The 23,842-nt window shown below is 38.2% G+C and overlaps 1 protein-coding gene across 3 annotated transcripts in view; it reads left to right on the top strand.

Moving 5' to 3' along the window:
* The window catches only part of RNGTT (RNA guanylyltransferase and 5'-phosphatase), a 185,001-nt gene that overhangs the window by 61,786 nt on the left and 99,373 nt on the right, over positions 1-23,842 (top strand). For all 3 annotated transcript variants that reach the window (XM_072333278.1, XM_072333280.1, XM_072333279.1), the window contains exon 11: positions 8,155-8,319. In XM_072333278.1, coding sequence (XP_072189379.1) covers positions 8,155-8,319 — 165 coding nt within the window. The remainder of the gene's footprint in view (positions 1-8,154; positions 8,320-23,842) is intronic.

Here is a 23,842-nt window from a genome sequence, read left to right as displayed (position 1 = left end):
TTGGCCAGGTGAAGCCACGAGTTGTAATATGCTTGAGTATTTCTTAGGGTATATGAGTAGGATCAGAATAGGGAGAGAAACTAGTGGTGGGCTTAGGAGGCCTTGGAAGGTGTAATACAGTAATGCAGTGCTGGGACAGAAGCTTTTGGGTCTGTGGGGATGGATGAACAGGAATGTATATAACTGGTGGTTTTTTTCATAGTCTTTCCTGTCTCAGCCCAGTGTTTGAGAAAGGTAGATATGCCACTGAGAAGTAGCATTGTTACGTGTTTTTCCATCCTTCTTTAGAACTTTTTTTGCTGTATTACCTACAAAAAGTAAATAATCACTGGAGGGCGCTGACCAGGATATTTATGGTGTTTTTCTGTCCCTCATTCTGTACTTTTTACCTGATAAACTGCTTACTGTCAGGGAGCGTTTTATTTAATTATTTATTTTTGCATTGTGATTAGTTTGACGGATGACTGTTTTACATTCTGGTTAGATTTTGTGAAAAACGCATCTGATTTTTTTTTTTTTCCTTCTTTCCCCTGTGTCTCTGAGTTAGATCCTCCTTTTCCTAACCCTAGGGGCACTACAAATTGCGGGGTAAGGTAGTTTGTTTTCCACGATTGCCAGAATAGAGAATGCTCGGTGGAATATTACACAGAAGCAAAGAGGCTGTATTAAATTTTGTCATGTCTTGTTTTCTTTCCCAAAGGTAGTTGTTTCCATACCTTCCTGAGAAACATGCCTCATGAGAACCCTTTGAATAGCAGATTACCATTGCTATAATTGTCAGTAGAAGAGGCATGAAGTGTTGCTCCTGGGAGAGATGGGGACAAGTAGTTCTCCAAAAGCAGCTGTAGAAGTTGCTATGGTATTGAATCCTTTATTATTTTTCAGGTGTTTGGGTTGTGTAGGTTTTATTCCTATTTACCCTGATGTGACAGCTCTTGAGCAAGATGTAATACTTGCTAAGGCAATTACAGCGTGAGACCTGAATGTTAAAGTTGCATTGTAAATGAAAATGTTTCTGAAATACTTCAGACCTTCTTTACAGGGAATAAAGTCCACGGGCAGGTGTTTTTTTTCCTTGTTTGTTTGTTTGTAGGTCTCTTTAAAGTGGTCTTCTTAGTATTTTTTTTCTGAACTGTTTTGTTTGTCACATTTTCACCTTTAAAAAACCCTCACTTTTCATTTGCAATATGTATTTTTTAACTTCTTGTGTTAGAAACTGTAACGTTAAATAGAAGAATTGTCTGCCTCACCTTGCTGTTTGTAATAACCATTACAGTGGGAACTGTCAAGTGGACTTGGACCCAACTTCTGGCTTAGGCAAATATTCTCATCTCTCAGGAACCTGAGAATGATCACAACTGAAAAGTAAAGTGTTATTAAACTTCACAGTTGGGCAAGTCTTCCAATTGCATCATTATTGCTAGTGAGCATTAAATCTACAGCTTCTTCCCTGGCTCCTGCCTTCCCCTCTTCTTCCTTCTTTTATGTAGAAGAAACTAAAGAGGGGAAAAAAAATAGTTAATCAGAAGATCTAAAATAGATAAATAATACAAAATAGGGTTTCTGAAGATGAAAGGAAGATCTCTCAAATGTCTTCTGTTCCGTTTTCAGTATGTTGGAACAACTTGAGTGACTCTTATTTACTGTGGGACTTGTGGTAAGAGAGAATATGAGGGCTGTATTATATCCCGGTTAGAATATTTCTTTTGTTTATAACAAGTATGAAGAAAAACCCTTATTTTTTGAAATAAGTAAAACAGCAGTTAATCAGTATTCCTGTTTGTGAGCATAACTATGGACTAGGTATCTTACAAAGATTAGAATCATAGAATCTTTTGAGTTGGAAGGTTCCCTTGAAGGTCATCTAGTCCAAGTCCTCTTCAGTGAACAGGTACACCTACAGCTGGGTCAGGTTGCTCAGAGCCCCATCCAGCCTGACCTTGAATATCTCCATGGATGGGGCATCCACCACCAGTCTGGGCAGCCTGTTCCAGTGCCTCACTACCTTTGCTATAAAAAAACCTTCTTCCTTATATCCAATGTAAATCTCCCATCTTTTAGTTTGAAACCATTTCCCTTTGTTCCATCACAACAGATCCTGCTAAAGAGTCTGTCCCCTTCCTTCTTGTGTACTTACCTTACAGATCTTCTGCTAGTCTTCAGGAATATAAAATCTACTATAGATGCTTAATTTTTAGTGCTATCATGATTTAGGAAAATCAGGTGGTTCCCTTTCTGAGAAAACACTTGTGAACCAGTAATAATTGTGGGTTGGATTTTTTAAAATATAGATTATTTTCAGGGGAGTTATGCTTACTGTAATGAGTAATTTTATTTTAAAGTAAAACAAAGTGATTTTTGTCCTAAAAAAATGAGTTTTACAATCTTTTCAGGTATGAAACACTCTGAGCAATATCTTGTAAGATTTAGAATTTTTCCCGTGCTCCCTTAACTCATGGGAATGGTACTTCCTCATAAAGACATCAGTGTAAAAGCCATCAATAACTAACCTTAAGAAGAGTCGTGTGAATTACTGGTGAAAAGGAAGAGAGTGTAAGGAGAACCGAAACAGAAAATATTGTCTGGGCCATGTAGTGGTTGTTAAAATTAAAATGCCTACATATTGCACGCATCAACAGTGCTAGCAAAAGTCATATGAAAAACACGGAAGCAGTAAAGCCTTGTGTTCAATATTTTATTTTGCAGATAGCCTACGTTCAGTGCTAAATGAATTATTCAAAATTTAGATTCCCAAGGGAGGACGGTGTGAGATCTTTTTGTGTGTAAATATCCCTATGATGATGATGGAGAATCTATTTTACTGCTGTGGGTTATTAGAATTCTGTTTTCTAATTCTGCAATTAAAAATTGGAAGTTCATCAACTCCTTAAAGTACTTGAGGGAGGCAGCCGGTCTAGACTAGAACTAGAAATCTGCAGAATCCTGCAGATTTCAGTCATTTGCATCCCAGCAAAATCTGCTGATTTGAGTTTTGTTTTTGAAGGCTCAGAAGGATTTATGGGGATTATAAAGATGCTGAATGAAACCACTGTACATGCAGTCAAACAATGAATTGGACTGAGTTGTCTGTGTTCCCAAAATAGCAGCTCCTAAGCTTTCAGTACCTACCTTACAGTTGTGCGGTGGGTTGGGTGCTTGTTCTTGTTTTGACAGTCCTGCTATTCTGTTCGAGTTCTGTTTGCTGATAATAAAAGGTGTGAACTGTTAGGCCTTGACGTTTACTCATGGAATGTGAACTTCCTTCCTTTGTTGATTCATTCCAAAATGTATCCCTACGTTTTTCTGAAAAAGGAATACAGATAGTTAAATACATGTCTGAAGTAATCCTTTTAATGGGTCTGGTTCCCAAACCAATTTTGTTCTGTGGTAAGTCGAAGCAATATTCCATTGTATAAGCTGGCAACAGATAAATAGTAATTATGTTTGTTCAGCACATTGCTTGAATTGTTAAAATTGAAGCAGTACTTCACATATTGTACCTCATTGCCAATATAAATTTTAGAAACCACTTTGAAGTGGCTTAATTCCTTGCCACTAAGGTAACTTTTCTTCATATTTGGTGGGTAAATTTAGAAAAAACACATTTCAAATTCAATTTTCAGATTATAATAGCTGTATCTCATATCACATCTCATGTGTTAGAGAAGAAAAATGGAAACACTGTGATTCTTCAGTACATTTCAGTTCTTTGATGCTTTTTTTGGTCCTGTTTTAAAAACAAAAATGCAAAAGAAATAAATTTAGATGATTGAATGCAGTAATAATCTCATTTGGAAAATGGGACAGCACCTTCAGATTTGTTTTTATGTATAAGATACACATACATATCTGTCTACATAAAAAAAAAAGAATGCCACATCTATGAAAGCACAATCAGAATCAGTCCATGCCAGACCATTAGTACAAGTATTAAATGCAAGATATTTGACTGTGAGGTCTTCAGAAAATGGGAGAACTAATAATGGGCTTTAGTTGGAAATGCAGATGTCAGCTGTGGGTGCCTTGAATTGTCAACAATAATGCTAAACACAGGGTAGGATTTCAGCCTGCTTGTTCTTTATTCTTCTCTCGAAATCGTTAAAGCTAAGACAGTTGTGACATGTGTTCTGCTGTGGCTCGATAAGTGAAGATGTGCATGGAACGTATATGCACGCATGTGCTGAATTATTCATCTCTAAGGTGTTTTTTTGGAGGAGGCAAATGGAACAGACTGTGCTGGCAGGTAGGCAAATATTCTCAGTTTATCTTGGACCAAGCTGCTTATCTACAGTGTTCACGTTGATTTTCTTTCTACTGCAGTTGTGTTGCAGAAGCTGGATAAACATCAAATTCTAATAGAAAATATTATTGTAGGATTTAGCACCCGTGTACCTGTTTTTGTTATCTCTACTCCATCCAGCGAGGTGAAGGGCTTTCCCCATGCAGCTCACCAAATTTGTGAAGTTTTAGTTGCCATAAGGTTGGCCTTAGAATCAGAATGGAGACTTGTCTCCTGTCTGTTTCAGCAGCTGCTCAGAGGTGCTGTGCTTCTTCCTGAGAGAGAAGTGCCCCAGTGTGACATACAGCAGAAGTCCTGTTATCCTGTTGGACCCCTCTCAGTGCTACCTGCCATCTTCCTGTCTGTGCTGACCTGGAATCTAAGTTGCTCACCAACTGTCGTAGCCTTAGAGCCAGGAGGCTGTAGCTTCAACATGACAGCCTCTGTGATCCTGATGGAGCATAGGAGGCTACAGTTTGACTGCTTCTGATGCATCAGGACAGAGCTTGACACATGGCCAAATTAACTCTCTCAGTATCCACGTAGAGGGATCCTGTTGGATCTGTAATGTTTTTCTTTTAGCACCTTTCAGCAAATACATCATCTTTCTACAACCCCTAAGATGAGAGAGATTAAATGAGCTGCACACACAGTTTTTATTCATATATTTCGACATTTTTATTCATATATTTTGACTCTTGTGGTGCTTTAGGTTCTTGCGTGATTAATGGATATGGATTTAGTTGAGAAGTTTGTCTGAAATACTGTAAATTTAAATTGAAAAGTCCAAACTTATGCAGCTTTCAAAGCTCATTCGAGATTTTATGTTTTGAGATTGTGTGGAGGATTGTGTTTAAAGTTGAAACAGTCTTTTTAAGCGTCACATCTACCGCAAGCCCACTCTACACTGTGACCCTGTAGTTTTAATGCCCTATGAGTATTATATGCAGTAACAACAGGTGAAAAAAAATCTCAGAAGAGAAGTTGGGTCAACAGATGAGTCTCTACCAAGTCTTTTCTAAGTGATATTTTGCTCTGGAATGCATTTTAATCTTGTGAGGGGGAAGTGTAACTTTCTTGCATGGATAGGAAACACATGCTACTTGTTAATCGTGCCTTACTCCACACTAGCAAACTTATTTTGGGATGAAAATGCGTAAAACAGGAATTGCCATCTCACATTCCACTGACAGAGCTGTTATGCACTGCTGACCCTCATCCTTCTCAAATAAACAAACAAGAAACTTGCATTCAGTCTCAAATGTCTGAATGCTCAGACTTATAGAACATCTAAGTATTGCTTAAAATCAGGGTCAGGCTGCCCAAGAAATTGGTGGAGTCACCCTGGAGGTGTTGAAGAAACATTTAGATGTCGTACTGAGGGACACAATTTTAGTGGGAAATACTGGTAATAGATGGGCGGGTAGGACTGAATGATCTTAGAGATCATTTCCAACCTTGGTGATTCTGTGGTTCCATTAAAAGTTATGAAAACACTGATGTTTTGTTTCTGGAGAACTTCTAAATGTGTGCTTTATACACTATATATTCTCATCCTCTGTTGTCAATTTCTACAGATTATTTATTGTGGTCTTCATTTCCCTCCTACTTACTTACTTCTAGATAGGTTTTACCACTTGAAGGTTTAGGACCTGACTGGAATGCATACATTACATACTAACGTTTCTTGTGATTATGAGAATTGTGAAGAACAGTAAAAGCCTTCCTCTCTCAGTGTTGTTTTTATTCATCATGTCCTTGATTTAAATTCAACATTACGTTAATTTTCTTACCGCTAATATCCTATACTTAGGTGGGAATGAAATACTCCTTAACTTCTTAATTTACTTGACTGATGAAGCAATTGCTTGGCAGCGTTACCTGTGTTTTCCCATCTCATGTAATCTCGTGTCAGCCTAGCTCTGACCTTTGTGTGATAGACCTTCCACTTAACGAGCTTTGGAATAAAAATATATGATTGACAGAGCTGCAGGAAATAATTAGTTTCAAATAGCTGTGAGAAGTGAAAGGATTATTTAAGGGAAAAGAAAGTGATACAGCTCTTTCGTGGGGCATATGAAATCATGTTGGCTTTTTATTTAACTATGAAGGGATTGAAATGAAGTCACTGTGCTAAAACATTTCTGAATGAATCATTGTAAAGAAGCTCTTCTTAAAAACTTCTTATTGAAGCTCAAATATTTGGAGTTAATTAGCTCATCTGCTCTTTCAGACCTTATTAAATGTGGCCGTGTGGGAAAGCTGCCTTAGGGAAGGGATCAGTTCTGTTAGGTTTCCCTAAAACTTAGGGATCGGTTAATAAATAATAATAATGAAATTGAAAAAAAAAAAAAGATAAGTTATGTAAAATAAATCACATTTTGCAGGAAAAAAGTGTGCATTCTTCAACTGGTTGATACAAAGGTCAGGGTGGCGGTGTTTCCTTTTGAGTTTGGAAAGGACTTAATTAAACTCACCTTAATCTAACACGGGTGTTTGCTTTTTCTCTGAGTTGAGAGACTTGCTCAGAACATAATAATTCTCTCTTATCTTTACATACTCCTTCAGGATGTCATAGAATGGGGTGGCTTGGAAGGGACCGCAGAGACCATCTAATTCCAACCCCTGTTCTGTGGGTGGGGTTGCCAAGCCGTTAAATCAGGCATTAGATCTGGTTGCCTGGTTAGTTTTTTTTACATTTACCTGCTTGCTATTCTTCCAGACCAGTTCTGGATCTATTTGTCACACATTCGAGTGGAGCTTTCTGTCTTGCAGATTCTCCTTCCCTTTCTCCTCTCACTGTGCGTAGTGTGGCTTCACTGCTGGTTTTCTGCTCATCCGTCTGGCGGCTGCGAGCTCCTCCTGTGCTCAGGGTGCCCACACACCCATTTCTGTGCTCACTACTTTCAGCTCTTTGAAAAATTCTGCTATTGAAGCTGAAGTTCTTTAGGCTTCTTCTATGCAGACCGTGAAAGAGATGGTTTTCCCAAGTTTTCTCTCTGTATGTGTGAATGAGGTGGTAAAATGAGGGATGATTTCATGTATTTCCTGTGCTAGGTATCATTTGAGCTAATGCAGATGTATGAATTATATGCCTTAATAATTGTTGAATTGAAACAGACTTTAGAATTTCTGTTCATTTTCACTAAATGCCATCCACGGTACGTTCTTGTCACCCTCTAATGTTCAAAACACATTTGACTCCATTATAAGCAACTATTTATCCAACAAGTGTATTTAGGATGCTCGTACCGACTGGTTCACTGCATCAGTGTGCAAAGAGTGATGTGAAATGGCTGGTTTGTAGGAGTGAACCGTCATGTATTCGGCGTGTTTCTGCAGCCAGTATTTATTGGCATATTTTCCAACTGCAGCTATAGTTTTCTCTTTCCTATGACAGAAAAGCTAACTTTTATGTAATTATTCTTCCTTCTAAACAACACTGTGGTACATTTAAGCAGGGTTTTGCTTAACTACGTGAAATGAATTGTTGTTTTGACTTTAAAAGTGTTAGGAATAAAATGAGCTGAATGACTTCAGAATAAAACTGTGTAGAAAAGCATGGAATTGCTATATAATCAAAGCGATGCTATCATTTAAGTTTTTTAGCTGAATTTGCAAGCATTTAGTTTAACTCACATATGCTTGAATGCATATTGTGGGTTTTTATCCTTCTATGAACTTTGATTTCATTAAGCCTCTCACAACCTGAGACATTGGCTTGGAAACCAAATACATGGCAAATAAGTGTATGATAGTGATTTGATTTGACTGTTTTTGTGTCTGTATGATTCTAAACACGGTGTAAGGAATCCTTACTGTTCCAACAATTTGCTAAGCATCTGGTTTTAATACTGATTTTGTTAATTTGACAGGGACAGCCAGTTGGAGACTGTGATTTTAATGTTCGACTCTCGTGTATAGAAAAAGAGATTATATTTCCACGACATGAAAAAATGAAGACTGGTCACATTGACAAAGCACAGGAGCCATTCAGTGTTCGAAACAAACCGTTTTTTGACATCTATGCTTCAAGAAAGGTAAACGCAATTTTAGGTTTTTACGTTAATGTGCAGAGGGTAACAATGCAGGGTTCATGTTTTCCCTAACCTAAATTTTCCTTTTTTGAATGTTTTTTTAGCCCTCTGTAAGTTCCTCTGCTAACTAAGTGTTGAACTTTTTTTGTGTGTGTGTGTGGTAAAACGCAATTTTGGTTCTACTGGAATCCTCGTTTTCCATATCTAAAACCTGTCCTAAGGTAAAATGTAGTTCTTTAGTGTGGTAGTATCAAATGAAGACACAGAAGCATGAGTCTGAAATGTCTCCTAGCTGATGGGAACACTGGAGAGTTGCATTGTTCACACTGTCCTCTTTTATATCATAGAATATAACTTTCTTTTTTGCTTCCAGTCCTCATGTGGGGCTGGTATACGAATCATGAGTTGTGCTTGAACTCCCACACGCTCTTCAGCAGTGATTACTGAGCCCATGTTGGTTAGCACCTCCACATCTTGCTTATTAAAATGCTGCCCCAGATCTTCTGAAGTAGAGCGTGTGACTTGCAAATATTTGTGAGTTACTGTATTTCAGTGTACACTCTGTTCTTCAGTAAAGTAGTATTGTAACATTCTGGAAAACAGTTTTATTCTGTGAATTAATTCAATAATACTTTTGTCTAGAGTAACCCTTTTTCGTCAGTGCTGCTGTTAGAGGGGGTCCCATATCTAACCAACACAGTGAATATGCAATAGTTGCTTTTGTCATTACCTAGAGCTTCTAGCAGGCAATAAGTCTTGCCCCAGCAGGAGCATTAGTGGAGTTTTTGCTAACCAGGAGGTGGCTGAAAAAGTGATGAACTTAAGTTGGACTTTCAAGAAGCCCAACACAGTGGCAGTCCTTGGGATTTCTGAATTGTGAACAATTCTGTCAGGAGGTTGTATGCATAAAGCGCTGTAAATGTTTTGATCACTTCTCTGAAGCGTAGTATTGGTTTTTGGATCATCTACCTAATATCATATTGCCACTGTTATTAATTCAATGTAAACTTGTCTTGGAGGTAGAAGGCTGTTTGCCTGAGACATGGAATTTTGAGCTTGAAATTGAAAGGAGCTTGTACCAAAGGAACATGTGATACAAATTGGTTTCTTGTATTATTTCTTGAACCTGTTTCTTAAATTGGAGTTCCAAATTACTTAAAAATCCCAAGGAAAACACGCATGGAAACATTCCTAGAAAACTCTCTAGGTAAAACGCATCTATAAACAAATCTCTGGCAAGTTATATCTAATCATTATTTGACACGTGAAACCATTGACTGCTGGCAGCCGATCTGCTAAGAACTGATTGCTGTCAGGAGGTGAATTTCAAAAGTCATCAAAAGATACTTTGTACTGTAGCTTTGTGCAGTACAGCTTAGAACCAGCCACATGATGACTATTGAAAACGTCACCTCCTTCCCAAAAACTAGGAAAAGAAAATTAGGCTCAACTGCTTTATTTGCCTGTCTCAATGAGGCTTCTGAATTGTCCATGTATTGAATTTTAACAGTTCTGACTACAGCATTTTTCAGTCAGCGTTGGGGTGGTTGTGTTTACAGGCCTTTCTCTTCTTAGGCAACTTTTCAGTATAAATTCTTTAAGTTAGTGAAGGCCTTATATTTGATGCTTCACTGTTGGACAGTACTGATGAGGAAAATAAAATACACAGGACTAGAATTTGCCTTGTAGTAGATTTATAGTGCATTTGACATCAGTGCTTGGACATTATTGCAGTATTTATTTTTTCCTTTTATCCTTGCCTTTGACACAAGGTTTGATTAACTTCTGAATTATAGAGTGAAGAAGTTTCCTGGCTAGTTTTTGAATGTTGTTTTTTTTTTTTTTTAATGGAGCTATATGCAGCAGTTAGACATACACAGAGAGAGCAGCAGGGGTAGGGGCTACACAGAGCTGCAGAGAGAGCAGAGTTTTCTCTTGTTTTAATTATTTCAGACATTTATGATTTACCAATTCAATGCACATTATAGATCAAGTTGGTAAGAAAATAAGGCAAGTAAGAGTAATATCTTGGGTTAAAAAAATGAATCTTTTTTTTTTGTGTCACTTAATAATCCACCCCCCCCATTAGACCAAATAAATTCAGTGACTGCTTTACACACTGGGGTTATGTGGAATTTTTTCTTTCTCTGGTCCTTCCTTTTTTCTCTAGGAGTTTTGATGCTTTTTGTAAGCAATGAATATGCCTTGAAACAGAGATAGCAGTGATCACGCAGTCTGAGAGCAGGGCATCTGAAAGCGTGAGCCACGGATACCTCTTTGGCTTTTATGACTTCACTCAAACTTTCAAAATGTGCAGTCTGGAGATAGGCAGCAAGTCTGTGGTATGAGGTAAAACTGTAAGGACATTCTAATGTGCGTTTGAGGTTCCTGTGCAGCTCAGTGAGCAAATTATAATCACCTTTAAAGTCATCTTTAAGGGTGGCGATGGAGCACTGTTTTCCTTTCTGCATTTTGGATTTGAAATAACCGTAGATTTTTGTATCTTATTTTTTTTGAGCAGTATACTTAATATGTTTTAAACAATCTTTGTCCTGATTAAAAGTGACTGCTGTATAGTGAAATATGTTAATTGTCCTACTGATATAACAGAATAATACTGATAATAATACTGATATAACTAATGAGACTTTAAATATGATCACTGTTTTCAGTAAGAAAGAAGTTTTTCTTTTGTCATTATCTATGTATTGTTTGTGTGCCCGGTGATATCTGTAGGGAATGTGAGGTAGCACTACCAGCATCGGTGTGGAGTTGAAATGCTTAAGGGAAACCTTAAGAATTATAAACCTCAGAATTTATTTCAAATCCGTACCTGTTCAAAATAATTGCATTTACAACAGTATGTTCTCAAAATAATTATTGCTGCTCTTACTTATATCAAAAATGCAATTTTCATCTCATTTGTTCTGTGAACTTGGTGAGTTATCTGACTCCTCTAATGCTCCTTGGGATAGTGATGCAAAGATGAGATCTTTGTACTCATGACAGCTTTGCAAAAAGGACTTTCAATTACGTGTGGTTAGAGTAGACTGTTGTTTAGAATTGTTGCCCCATCCTGAAAAAGAAGTACTTAAAAACAGTATTGCTTTGCTGGTGACCTTTTTACTATGCTTTTTTCAGTCATCTCTACAAGTATCACGACAAGTAAACTCATACCTATGAACACCTCATTAGTGAAATGGAGAGGACAGGCTGGTTTTTCTTCTGCATCAGTGACAGATGTCTTGGTAGGGTTTACCAGCTTTGTGTGCTTTGTGTGCAGCACAGCAAGGGTCTGGAGAGAGCTGGGGAATCCTTCCTGGCTTCTAAGTCTGCTCGTGTTTGGATTGAATCAGCAAATACATCAGTTCATCTCCAGAGATGATGCCAATAAAATGAAGAGAAGCAGGAAATATTTATACAGATTGACTAAGGTGTCTGAGTGCCCGGGGTAATAGGTGTAAATGACAGATTGTATCATCAGCAGTTTGTCTTGGATTTCTTTCGAACACAGCTGGTTTTTATCGAGGGTCAAGAAAAGAACCAAGTTTACTTCTGAATTACCTCAGCTGGAAACATACCTCACGTCTTATTTTTGTTTTGAGGAAATTCAGCTTTTGAAATGTGTTCCCTGGTCTGGGTTTGAATCACGCAAAAATGAACGCTGCGCACTTTCTTTCCAGGGCCTCGCTCGCTCAGTCCTTTCTGTGAACAGAGTTCATAGGCAGTATTGCTAATTGAAAGCTAATGTTGACAGTTCTTCTTCTTAACAGTATCATGCATGAATAAATGGGTGTTGGTCTAGGTGGGTTGTAGGAAGAATACTGAACAAAGCCAGGAGTCTCAGCACTGCATTGAAAAGTTTTATTCGCGTACTCTGCTATTAATTACACCAGTGTGGACTTTTCTCCATGTGGGTTTATTTACTTTCAGTGAAAATGTGAAGGAATCACTTGAAACAGCGGTGAATTTTTCTTCTGTTATATGGTTTCTCAAATAATGAAATAGTTCTTGAAGTTATGAAGTAGGATCTGGTATTAACCAGATTTAAGAGTAATGGCTCTTTTTTCCCAGTCTGAAAATCAACTGTGAAGTGAAAAAGCACTTTTAAAGCTGCAATTATAAAGTACTGTGATAAAGTACTGTGTCAACGTTTATCCTTTTGCCTTGCCCTTTGTTGTTAGTATTAGATTGCTGAATTAAGGACTAGATCTCTACAGTATTATCTCAAATGTTATTTTAAGAGGCTTTGATGGACTTTTGATTTTTAGTGAGATTGAAGTTGGATAAGAGTAAGAAAAAAAGGGGCAGCCATCTGGGGATATGCTATAGGTTCTCCAAAGCTCTGAAAATGTTACCTTGCTGAACTCTGATACTGATGGAAGTATTGTCACTAGATTTGTATGCTTTTATAAACAAAGAATCATTGAACAGTTTATTCTTTTAGTGTTAGCTGGGAACAGATACAATCTATGGGTATTTTGGCCTTTTAATGTATGGTGTAACTTCCAGATTCTTTTATTAAGGGTATTTATGAGCAATTTTGCCTATTTACTGTTTGTCCTGACACTTGCATCGTTTGTCACTTTGGTTTTCCAGCTTGTTTTCTTGGTGTATGTTAGCGTGTGATGTATGTCCCAGTCTACCAACTCTTCCTTCCATCATGTAAGGATGGCAGCAGTTGGTGGAAGAAACTGAGTTTAAGATTTCCTTTATGTTAAAAGACTGAAGATCAAAAAGAGTAATGCTTTTTATGCTGTATACTTTTAGACTCTGAGCCTTAGCCTTCTAGTTGTACAAATGTTTTAGGATTTTCAAAAGGGAGTTTATCTTCATTTTTTGAAGAGAGGGAATACAGTTACATAGGGAAGAAAGAATTAAGTTCTTAGAAATGATGCAAATGTTTGGTGTCCATTGTCTAAGCCAATCTGCAATTCTTTTGCAAAGCTTTTCCATGTGGGCAGGCACAGTCTGGATCATTACTGGAGCCTCATGTCTAGTGTCTGTGCTTTCTGGTATGGCTGGAAAAATAAAGTTTCTTTTTTTGTGGTCCCATGGAGAATTGTGCTGATCGCTCTCAATGGAACAATAGGGCTAAAGGTTAAACAATGATACAGGTCAAATGAGCAACCTTTCTCAAATGCTAGCATGCTGTATATCAAGGACTTGTCAGTTCTCAGACAATTATCTGATCTTAAAATGACAGCTGGTCCTAGAGGGATTAAAATGAAGGTGAGTAATCTCTGTTAGAAGATTAAATGGTCTGGGATCTTTCTGAAAGTTTTCAGTCAAACCTGTGAACTGACAGATCACTCACTTTGTATCCCTGGTTCTTCTGGTTTTGTGCTGTTGTTTTTTGTTTGTTTTTTTTTTTTTTTCTTGTAGAGAGGGTTTCATTTTTATTTTCCTTCAACACTTGGATTTTTATTTATTTTTATAAACTGACGTTGTAGTTGGAAAAAACAGACTGGTTAAAAATGCTGTACAAATAAATGTGTGGCCACTGTTGAGGTTGGTATGCTTCAGAATACCAAGCGGTTGTATAACCTTCTATATAAAGAAGAAAATTAATGGCATGACTTGCTGATATTGGTGTGAAATATTTTACAGGCAAGTGAGAGAGTGGTGAGCTAACATTTGTGTGGTTAAAATTGATTGGGTGCAGTACTGAAAAGGGTAGAATATGCAGGCATATCAGCTCTGTGTTTGGACTGGAGTAACTTAACTCAAAACTGACTGTAAATGACCATAGGATCCTGTCTATTGTCACCAAGTGGCCTGTAGACAAAAAACTGGTGAAGGTCTGCAGACATGAGTTAGAATCTGAAGGGACTCAGTGGGCAGGAATGGTGGTGGCTGAATTGTATATTGTATCTGTATTGGAGACTTTAGATCCTGTGTCTGGGTGGAGGAAGAATGTTTCCATATGGAGGGTTTTTTTATGACAAAGAGACTTACTTCCTCTGATTTTGTTTTTATTTTCTATGCCTTTAGGAGTAGCATGTTCAGCTCAACTTTCAGTCCTGTGCTTCCTCATTCAGAGCTAACACCCTGGCCTACACCATAGTCCTCTCTCCATTTGGTTCCGGCTTTCTGGCCTGGTTATAGTCTTGTCTTCTTTGAATTATTTTATAAGCCCTCTCACCTGTTGCTTTGTTTGTTTTTGCTTTTATTTCTTTACTCTGTAATTTCTTCATCTCTTTGCTCTTATACATTCCTTTAGCGTTGCCTTATTCCACTCATAGTTGTTTTTGTGCTGGTGGACATTCTCACTGAAATAATCACAGTGCTGTTCTTCTTGTAAATGCAAGTAATGATTGACCTGATAAACCTGGTATGTAAGTAGTGAGTAAGAAGCTTGAAATATGTACCTGTATTAGGACAGAGAGTCTTCAATTGGCAGCTGTTCTTGAATCCCAGCATATTTTTCAAAATGATTTGTCCTGTGAATTTTGAAAGTAAGGGCAATGAACCAGATAAAATGAAAGCTTAATAAATTGTAAAATGAAATAAATGATTGTGCAGTTACTCTTGAGTTTGGATGCAGATTGCTCACACTTCCAATTTAGAGCTTGAACTGAGATATTTCATGCAACCAGCTGCAGCACCGACATGATGTGGATGCTGCTTGGTAAATGTCATTTCTGGCTGTAGAAGCATGAGGGTAAGCAGGAACAATTCAGACCAGGATTAGTGGGGTGCCCAGCTGCCTCTGGGGGTTTCTCCACTCTCTGTGATGCAGGGAAGCTGCATGAGCCTACAGTTTAGGGCTTTGTCAGCAGGGCTTGAGAATTCATTAACTCTGCATAGCTGATTTAGACTACCTCTAGTGATACTGAATATAGACTTATATTTACTGATCCTTAATTAGATGAAGGAAGTTTGTCAGGCAGATGTTGTTTTACACGATGAACTGTTTATGGAATCATAGAATCATCAAAGTTGGAAAAAGACCTCTGAGATCAAGGAATGATTGGATGTTGTGTTGAGGGACATGGTTTAGTGGGAGCTATTGGTAGTAGGTGAACGGTTGGACTGGATGATCTTTTAGGTCTTTTCCAACCTTGGTGATTCTATGGTCATCTAGACAACCATCCACCTACCAACAATACTGCCCACTAAACCATGTTCCTTAGTACCACTTCTACATGTTTCATTTGTCACTGTGAGCAAATAACTAATTATCCAGTGCTGTCTATCTATGCTACTATTTGTAGTTTTGGAAGTCGGTTCATATAGCAGCTCTTGGGTCATATCTCCCCTAGGAAACCTGCTTGTTCCCAGCAAATTCCTCTGTGAAAGTTGAGGCGAGGGAAAGGCTTCCCTTAGAGGTTTGTATACCCCCAGAAGCTTGGCTACCCTGATAGATAATTAACTGTGATCTCTTTGCTCAAGGAATGCCACTATCCAGAGCCAGGACTTCCAGGTTTACACCAAAAGGTGCTTCATCATCCACAAAAATATTATTAACGTATTACTAACTTCTAGCCTTCTTGTTCTGATGGAGTTGTTTGTGGAGACCCATTCATGAACAAGAATCTGTGTTCATTTCCTGGAGTTAACAGGAGGATTAGGCTACTTGCTACCGTGATGCTGAAGATTAAATATAGTATTTCAGCACAGTATAGTGTGGGCTGGAGAAAAGGTGAAATAGGTTTTTGCTTCTGATTTAAGAAATTATTCATGCATTAGTTGTATTTTTCCAGGAAATGACCTGGTGAAGTTAAAACAAACAGTCTTGAATATTTTCATGAAGGATTATTTTCATAAATAGTGGTCCACGCTAGTGGTACAAATTAATTTAATGTAGCGTAATTCAGATGTGAAATATATAATTAAATTCTGGCTTTTGAAGCCGTGTGGGAAAGAAAACAAAACTTACGGAAAAGCAAACATGTGGATGAAGCCTTATACGTCTTTCACATTGTGAGCTTAAACGTCAGAATAATTCATGCTCAGGTTTTGACATTTTAGCATCAACTTTAAATGGTTTCAAATCTTTATAAATGATTTTTTTTTTTTTCCTATTTTTTGAGCAGTGAAAAGTCATGTGCCTTTCTAAGTAGAAAAAATACCTACAGGTATTTAACACTGACTTCTATTTTCAGTTTTGTGTTTTATTCTGAAAGAGAAAAAATGCACATCTTTTTGGGCTTAATTGCCAGTTGGTATCCCAGTATGGGCAATTGAATTGGTGCATTTGGAATCTTATGAATTAGAGGACTCAGCTGTGGTGACTAAGTGGGTCACCCTACGCATTAATTGAAGGGCAACTGTTTAATATTGCCCGTTGTACCTCTTCACAGCCTGTCACTTTCCAAACTGCCTCCTGGCAATAGCACTCCACAGGGAAGCCATCAGCCTCCTTGTGTTGGAAGGATTTTCAAGGGGCATGTGCTTAATTTGGGTAAAAAGAACGAAAAGACAAAGAAATTCATAAGCTGGGGGTGTTGTTTAAAACAAGTTTTTTTTTGTGATATAAGATTGTAAGACATCCCTGCAAACTCTTTTGTTTCCCGTGGTATGCCCAGGTTTTTTTTTGGGGGGGGGAAGAAACCACTATGAAATTTATTTATTTTTTATATTTAGAACTATTAAAATGTAGCATTCTACTCTTAAGGCCAGATGGTGGAAAGTCTTAATTCAGCTTTGTAGCGAACTAAGCCCATAAGTGCCATTGCATAGCAGAAAGATCAGTTGCTTTTCAATATCCAAGGTACAGTAGTAGCAATGTTTTGTGTTAAAATCATTGCCTTGGGGCCTGGTGGAATACAGTATCCGGGTTTGAATCAGGCACTGTAGTAGTAGTGAATGTACACAGACTCTGTATTCTTGAGTATCCATTTTATAGCTAATTGAATTATTGTGTCTACTTTCTTGCATACTTGGCATTGTTCATAAATCTTAGTGGAAATGCTTAATAAAGCATGATCCTTAATTATCTGATTTAATAAAAACATGCCTATCTAAGTCCTTGACAACCACAGGCTGGATTATGATATAGCAGTTTATGCAGGAGCTAGATAACAAATAAATGCTATCAGGCTTATAACATTTGAAAATCATTTGGAAAACGAATGTACTTCACCATATTTGTAAGGCCTCGTACTCGGCTCAATGTCTTTTTATTTTGGCATCAGAAGAACTTTTGATTGATGTTATATTTGATCAAAAACAGAGAGGAACTTCCTAGCACTAGTGGGTAGAATCTTGTTCTGTAGAGGATATAGGATTATGAAGACTTTACGGTGTCTCTGCCATCCGTTCAGTAACATGTTTATAAACAGATCTGAGAATTTGCTGATGGCATCTTCTAGCTCCAATGGGGTTCTAGTTTCAGGCAGGTCTACATACAATTCCTGGCACTGTTATCACTCAGGGATGGTGGTGATTGTAAGGGAAAAGGATGTGGGCAAAGTCTCAACACCTAAATGAAAAACCTGATGGTACACTGCAGTCGGAATAGAAAACTGGAAATGGCACAGTAAGTTAAACAGTTGTGCTGTGCTCTGTTTCTTCATCAGGTAAAATAAACATGAAAGATTGCTGTTTAGCCGTAGTATTCCTTCTCAGCCTTGAGGAATCCATGTTTATACCATTTTGAGGCTATCACAAAAGTCAATTAAACTTTCTTGTAGCAGCCTATTTCTCTTATTTGAAAGAAGCATTTGAAAACATCTTAGGTAATTGATGTCAATTTCTCAATTGTGCTTCTGAGAAGAGATTGACAGCGAGAAATGCCTAATGCTTATTTTGAATTCAGTAATGCAGATGTGCTGTCAAATCAAGCATTAACACGCATAGTGCTCTTGTTATTCTTGGGTATTGTTTTGAATATATTAGGTGCGTGACCTTTGGATTTGCTCAAACAGAAGCAGCAAACTGCTGATAGCTCAGTGGGACTCTTCTTGTGGTGTTCTCTCTACCTCTTTGCAAAATGTCCCTGTTCAAATAGCAAGGAACAAAGCATACAGCCACCATTAGTAGCATCCTTGCAGATGACAGATAATAAATTAGTTGTAAAACCAAAACCGGATTAAAAAAAATAGATAAAACCACCAAACTTGGTTCTCCTCCCCCACTGCAATTTGTTTCGGTGTTGTTCACTGCAGCATTTTTTCCCTCACGGCTGTATAATGAACTCAACATAATGTGGTGGTTTCACCTTTTCACTGTCAGAGGTTGCATCCCATTGCAGACTACAGTAACGTTTAGCTAATTTTCTGTCTAGAAGTAGCTTTTCCTTACATCTTTTAGAGAGGTACTAGAGAAGATTAAGAAGCAGGTTTCCAGTGATATGTATGTTTTCTCCTAAGTCCTCAGTGAAAGAAGCAGATAACTCTCCTTTGTGAAAGTAGCAGCGGTTCTAAAGGGGCCTGGAAAGGTACTGAGTACCCAGTGGAGGGGAGGAGGGGAAGGAAGGTGGTACATGTTTTTGCTGGGAGTTGCCTCAATAATGGATACAAAACAGACTGCAGACAGGGATCAGTCTCTGACTTGCTTGTGGGTGCTGCTTTTTCCCTGTCATACCAATATCAACAGTAATGTTTGTAACCTTCCTGTTCTTGAAAGAATACATAAGTTCTGGTAGAGACTTTTCTGCCAGAACTGCTCTTCTGAAAGACAATCAGTCAAGAGTCATGTCACTAGTTAGAATGCAAATGCACAGGTGTTGTTACTTTGGGTTGTTTTAAGTCATAAGCTATGAAATTACACGTGCAAATGATGAAGAAGTTGTATAGTCGCTATGTCTTTTTTTGAATTACACTGTTGTTTGTTATTATGGCCTACTAGCACCACATCTTCAAAGAATTTACATAGAAGACATCAAGGAATCCTTGGGATCCCTGCTCTAGCCAGAAGACAGAGCTAAAACTTAAACCTGAAGTACAAATCATGCTAGTGGCAGCCTGTCTTTTGAGCTTCATCTACTTTGAATACAAGAGAGCCATCAGAGGAGAACATATTTAGAATGCATCTGAAAGGGCTGTTGTAGCTGTGAGGTAAATAATTGTTTCTGTCAGTTCTCCTGCTGAAATTCTAACTAGGTTAGAGGAGAGTACGCAGGTGCAAGAGCAAACCCAGATGGAATGAGGTCACTCTCCTTCCTCTCTGTGCATGCACCTGCCCATTGCCTCTTTATGTTACTTCAGCCTTGCTGCTCCTGCTGTTAGCAGTGGAGAGCTTGTGAAGGTTTCATGGAGTGGACAGGTGAGGTTTTATAACAGATCAGCTCCTGTCATGCTGCAGGAGCCGTGAATGTGCTGTGCACAAGGGAAATGACTGCTGATAAATCTCCCTTCCCATGAAGTGCTGGGAAACCCCGACAGTGAGCCTATTGCAGAAGATTTTTTTCTTGCAGTTATTGATAATCACAACATATAGGTCGCTGCCAGTCTGCATTTTCTTGTGGAACATGGATTTATTTTATTGTCTCTTAGCATTTTCATGCTACATGAGCTGTTAGTTAGAGACATATACACTTGAATTACACTTTCGTTGATGCACAGGAAGGAGAGGTGATCCTATAAATCTTATATCTCTTTATTTAGTCTGAGAAGAAAGAGAGTGGGAGGAAATAATATTGTAAGATAGTTTTGTTTATTGTCTTCATCTCTGTTTGACTAAGTTTTCGGTGATTGGTTCAAAGGAAGCCATCAAAGAGTCAACGTATGGCTAACCAGACCCAGTTCATCCAGCTGCATGCAGCTCGCATTTCCCTATCGCTCTGCTGGAACTGAACAGGGTTGACTGCCTTATAGCAGATGGGCATATGCAAGTTCTTATCCTTTTAGTCACGTCTTCTCTATTTTTATGTACACTCACATGCTGTGCCCAGTGAATCCATTACTTCCAGTGAGGTTAGCAATTGATTACAAGTGGCATGAGATAGATCATCTATGCCCTTCTTCTGCCTTAAAGCAGCCTATATGAAAAGGAATCAGATGTAACCGAAGTAGAAAAATCTCCATTTGGAAGTGCCTTTGAGGTCTCCGTCCTTCAACTTCCAGGGCAGTGCAGCTCTCACCCATCTTTGGCAGTTTACCTGTTTGGGTTTTTCATTACTTCAGGCTGTGGGCAGCTAACTATTGTACCTGTAGGACAACCTGTGCTATCCTGTTGCCTTTCCAAAGTGCTAGAAGTGGAGGAGTCAAAGGCCATTCCTGACTGCTTGTTGGCAGAGAGCCCAGCTGACTTTAAAATAGGTACTTGGTCAAAGCCCAGCAGTAGTGATGTAATGTGTCCCTTGTTGCAGTGTGCATGGTGCATCTGAGCAGGGTACAGAGCAGTTCTTCAGGCAAATTTTTGGTGAAACAAAAAGCCACAAACAAACAAAAAAACCACCAAAAAAAATCAAAACAAAACACCCTAAGAAGTAAACGTGCACACACACACAAACAAAAATCCCATCCCGAAGTCTTAAGGCTTGAGAGGTAGAAAAAGAAAGGCAATTGCAGTAACCTCTTTGGTGAGTACACTCAGTGTTTAATATAGCCTCTTGTAAGTGAACAGAGTGTGTAGTAGGCAGGAGTGCTACCCACACCTTAGATCACTGTGTTCCCTGTGCCTCTATCACCTTTCCAGGTATGTTGTAAAATGCTGAGTCTAGGGGAATGTGGATCTTTGCGTACTGGGTCACTGAAGAAAGCAGGAGCTACAGATCAGTCAATATAGATACCAGCGTAACACTCCAGGAGCTGGTTAATTCTTCAGAGGAAAGGCCTGTCTGTCTTACTTTGGTTCCTGGCAAAATTGTAGAAAAGGTTATTCTAGGAGTCACTGAAAAACACCTGAAAGACTATGCAGTCATTGGTCACAGCCAGCATAAGTTCACAAGGTGAATATTTAACAAACTTGATATCTTTTTATGACCGTTATCTACCTGGTTGGCCAGGGGAAGGAAGCCAGTTGGTGTTATCTCTTTGGATTCCAGCAAAGCTTTCAATACTATTTCTCACAGTATCCTTCTGGATGGTATGTCCAGCACGTATAGGGTTAGAATTTTGGGTGATCCTGTGTGGAGCCAGGAGGTGCACTTGGTCCTTGTGGGTTCCTTCCAACTTGGAATATTCTGTGAATATCATGACTGATGCTTTAAAGGATAGCATGCTATATACCATACAAGAGTGCATTCTGAGGGTGAGGACAGACTATTGAGAGGAAGATGTGTATAAACTTACAACAGATTTTTTTCCACTAGCAGTAGAATTGTTGCTACTGGATATTGGTCTAATTGTGACATTCCTTTGGTCAAGCTTTAAAATGATAAAAGCATACTTTACAGAGTAGCTCTCTGGATGACTAATGTCCTATCTTTACCAGGTGCTTTTGTTCTGGATTCTTGTCTACTGCACCACAAATTATTAGCATAGCTCCCTTATGGAATCATTAAAATGTCTTCAATGACCAGTTGTATCCACTGTGCTTTTGTTTGGACTCTTGGCTATTCCTCTGTGTAACAGATGGCATTCGCTTAAACTGACAAGCTGTAGGATAGCAGAGCATTACTAATAAAACCTATCACATGTTAAACTTGACCTGACATTAATCAAGTTTTGAATGCTACAAATGATTCATGGATAATAATTAGTCTCTTGATCATATTAGTGAACATCAGTCTCACATTGCTCCTATTATCTGCTTTCATTCTTATAGGGAACAAATCAATTGCAGTAATTAGGTGTTTTTAATGTATTTTGAGCCAAAATGTTCTGTATGATTAACTTGGCAAAGAGGTTATTTTTAGTTTTTGAGTCTTGCGGCAGGATTGGATTCAGAGCTACTGAATCCAATAGCAAACTGAAAGGCTCCCCCAAAAAATAGCATTTTAGAAAAGTCCGTATTTACTAATCTTACAAAATGAGAAAATTCCCATCTTTCTTTACAATCATCTGTTAAAATTTTCATCATCATATGTTTGAACTATTGCTATAAATTACAGTTCAAAGCAGTTTATTTTTGTTTGTTTTTTGAATGGATGAGCCTTTGGATTTTACTTTTATTTTTCCTGTTCCATGCAGAGTTATTGGTTAACATGAATTGCTTTAAACACTTACACTTTTATATAGACTACTTATACAAGTATATATATATGCATGCAGCTTTTCTCTGTTTAGAACTTGAATTAACGTCTTGAGAGAATGGCTGCTTGACAACTAGAATTTGAGCTTCAAGCATAACTTTTTTTTTAAAGGATTTCCATGTAATTTATGTAATATGCTGATTTCTATGGCCAAGGAGCATGAAATTTCCTTTTAAGTAAGTAATGAGCAACTGAAATGTTCATTCTTGAGATCCTTTTGCAGTTAGGGCAAAGTAGATCATTTTACTGGCTTAATAGAAATGAAGCAGTTATTCTTCAATAGTCTTTGTTTTTTGAAGATCGTGTAAATCTTCTTTAGGTAATTGTTTTGTAGAGCTTTAAGCTTTTCAGGTAGTTGATACATATTTTTGATCCTAGCCTCCCTTTATGCATGTTTTGAATCTATTAGCATAAGCCAAGAAATTCGAAGTTTCTAAGATAAACAAATTCAGTGAGTAACTGAGAAATTATTGACTTCATCCTTCTATAAAATTACTTGTCAATTAATACACCACTGCACAGTAAATGGAATACTGTTCTTACCTTAAGTAGCACATCGTATTTTGAGTAGGTATTGAGAGTGATGCAGGATGAACCGGGTCATGTTAACGTGACTGAAAACTCACTCCTGAACATTTTCATATGCAATTTGGAGGGAAGCATGAAATCAAACCCATGAGGTGCTACTGATGTTGCATCAGTAGCCTCTGTCTTTGGGACATTCGCAGTTGCTTGGGAGGAAGCTCTTAAGAGTCAAGCAGCCAGGTGCAGTGTAACATTGATTGGTGCGATGCTTTCTGTGGCAAGTGCTGATGCATTTTGAAATGTTCTTGAATGAAGGGTTCCAATCAGAAAATGGGGTGTGTGTTTCTTTTCTTGCTAATATGGCTCTTACGGAATATTCTGTGTAGTGCAGCTGAGTGGTTTCTGTTGATTGGGGGAAAAAAGTGGTGATTGTGTTTAGAGGAGAAGGTGTTTGAAGTGATGTTGGTTTCCTTGCACAAAAGAACACCTGAGGGGGGACTAGGTCACTCTCTAAGCACCTGCAGAGGAACGAGAAAGGGAAGTTGAAGCAAGAAAAGTATTGCTGAGAAGTTTTTTTAGTTGCAGTAGTCAGTAGGAGCAACTGAACTAAAGTTCTCCACTTCTGCATGCTGTAACTCGAGTCTGGACAGCTTTCCAAAAGATTGCTTGGGGCTTGAGTGTATCACTTGAAGAGTCTCATGCATGAAAGAATATTTCATCTTCCTCCTCCTCCTAACTGTCTGAAAGTAGGTCTAAATTGATGATCTAGGCTATGTCTTCTCTAGGACAGGGAGGGAAGAAAGTGGTGCGAGAGGTATGCCTTTGATCCTTCTTCCCCTCTCTCTTTTCTGTTAATTTGTTCTGGGTTTCTTTGGATCAGCTGTTTCGCTTGAAATCCTAAAATTAGGTAGGGGGGAA

This window comes from Excalfactoria chinensis, chromosome 3, assembly GCF_039878825.1.
Source record: "Excalfactoria chinensis isolate bCotChi1 chromosome 3, bCotChi1.hap2, whole genome shotgun sequence".
NCBI lineage: Eukaryota > Metazoa > Chordata > Aves > Galliformes > Phasianidae > Excalfactoria > Excalfactoria chinensis.
Note: the sequence above shows the minus strand (reverse complement) of the source record. Positions and strands in the feature narration are given on the sequence as shown.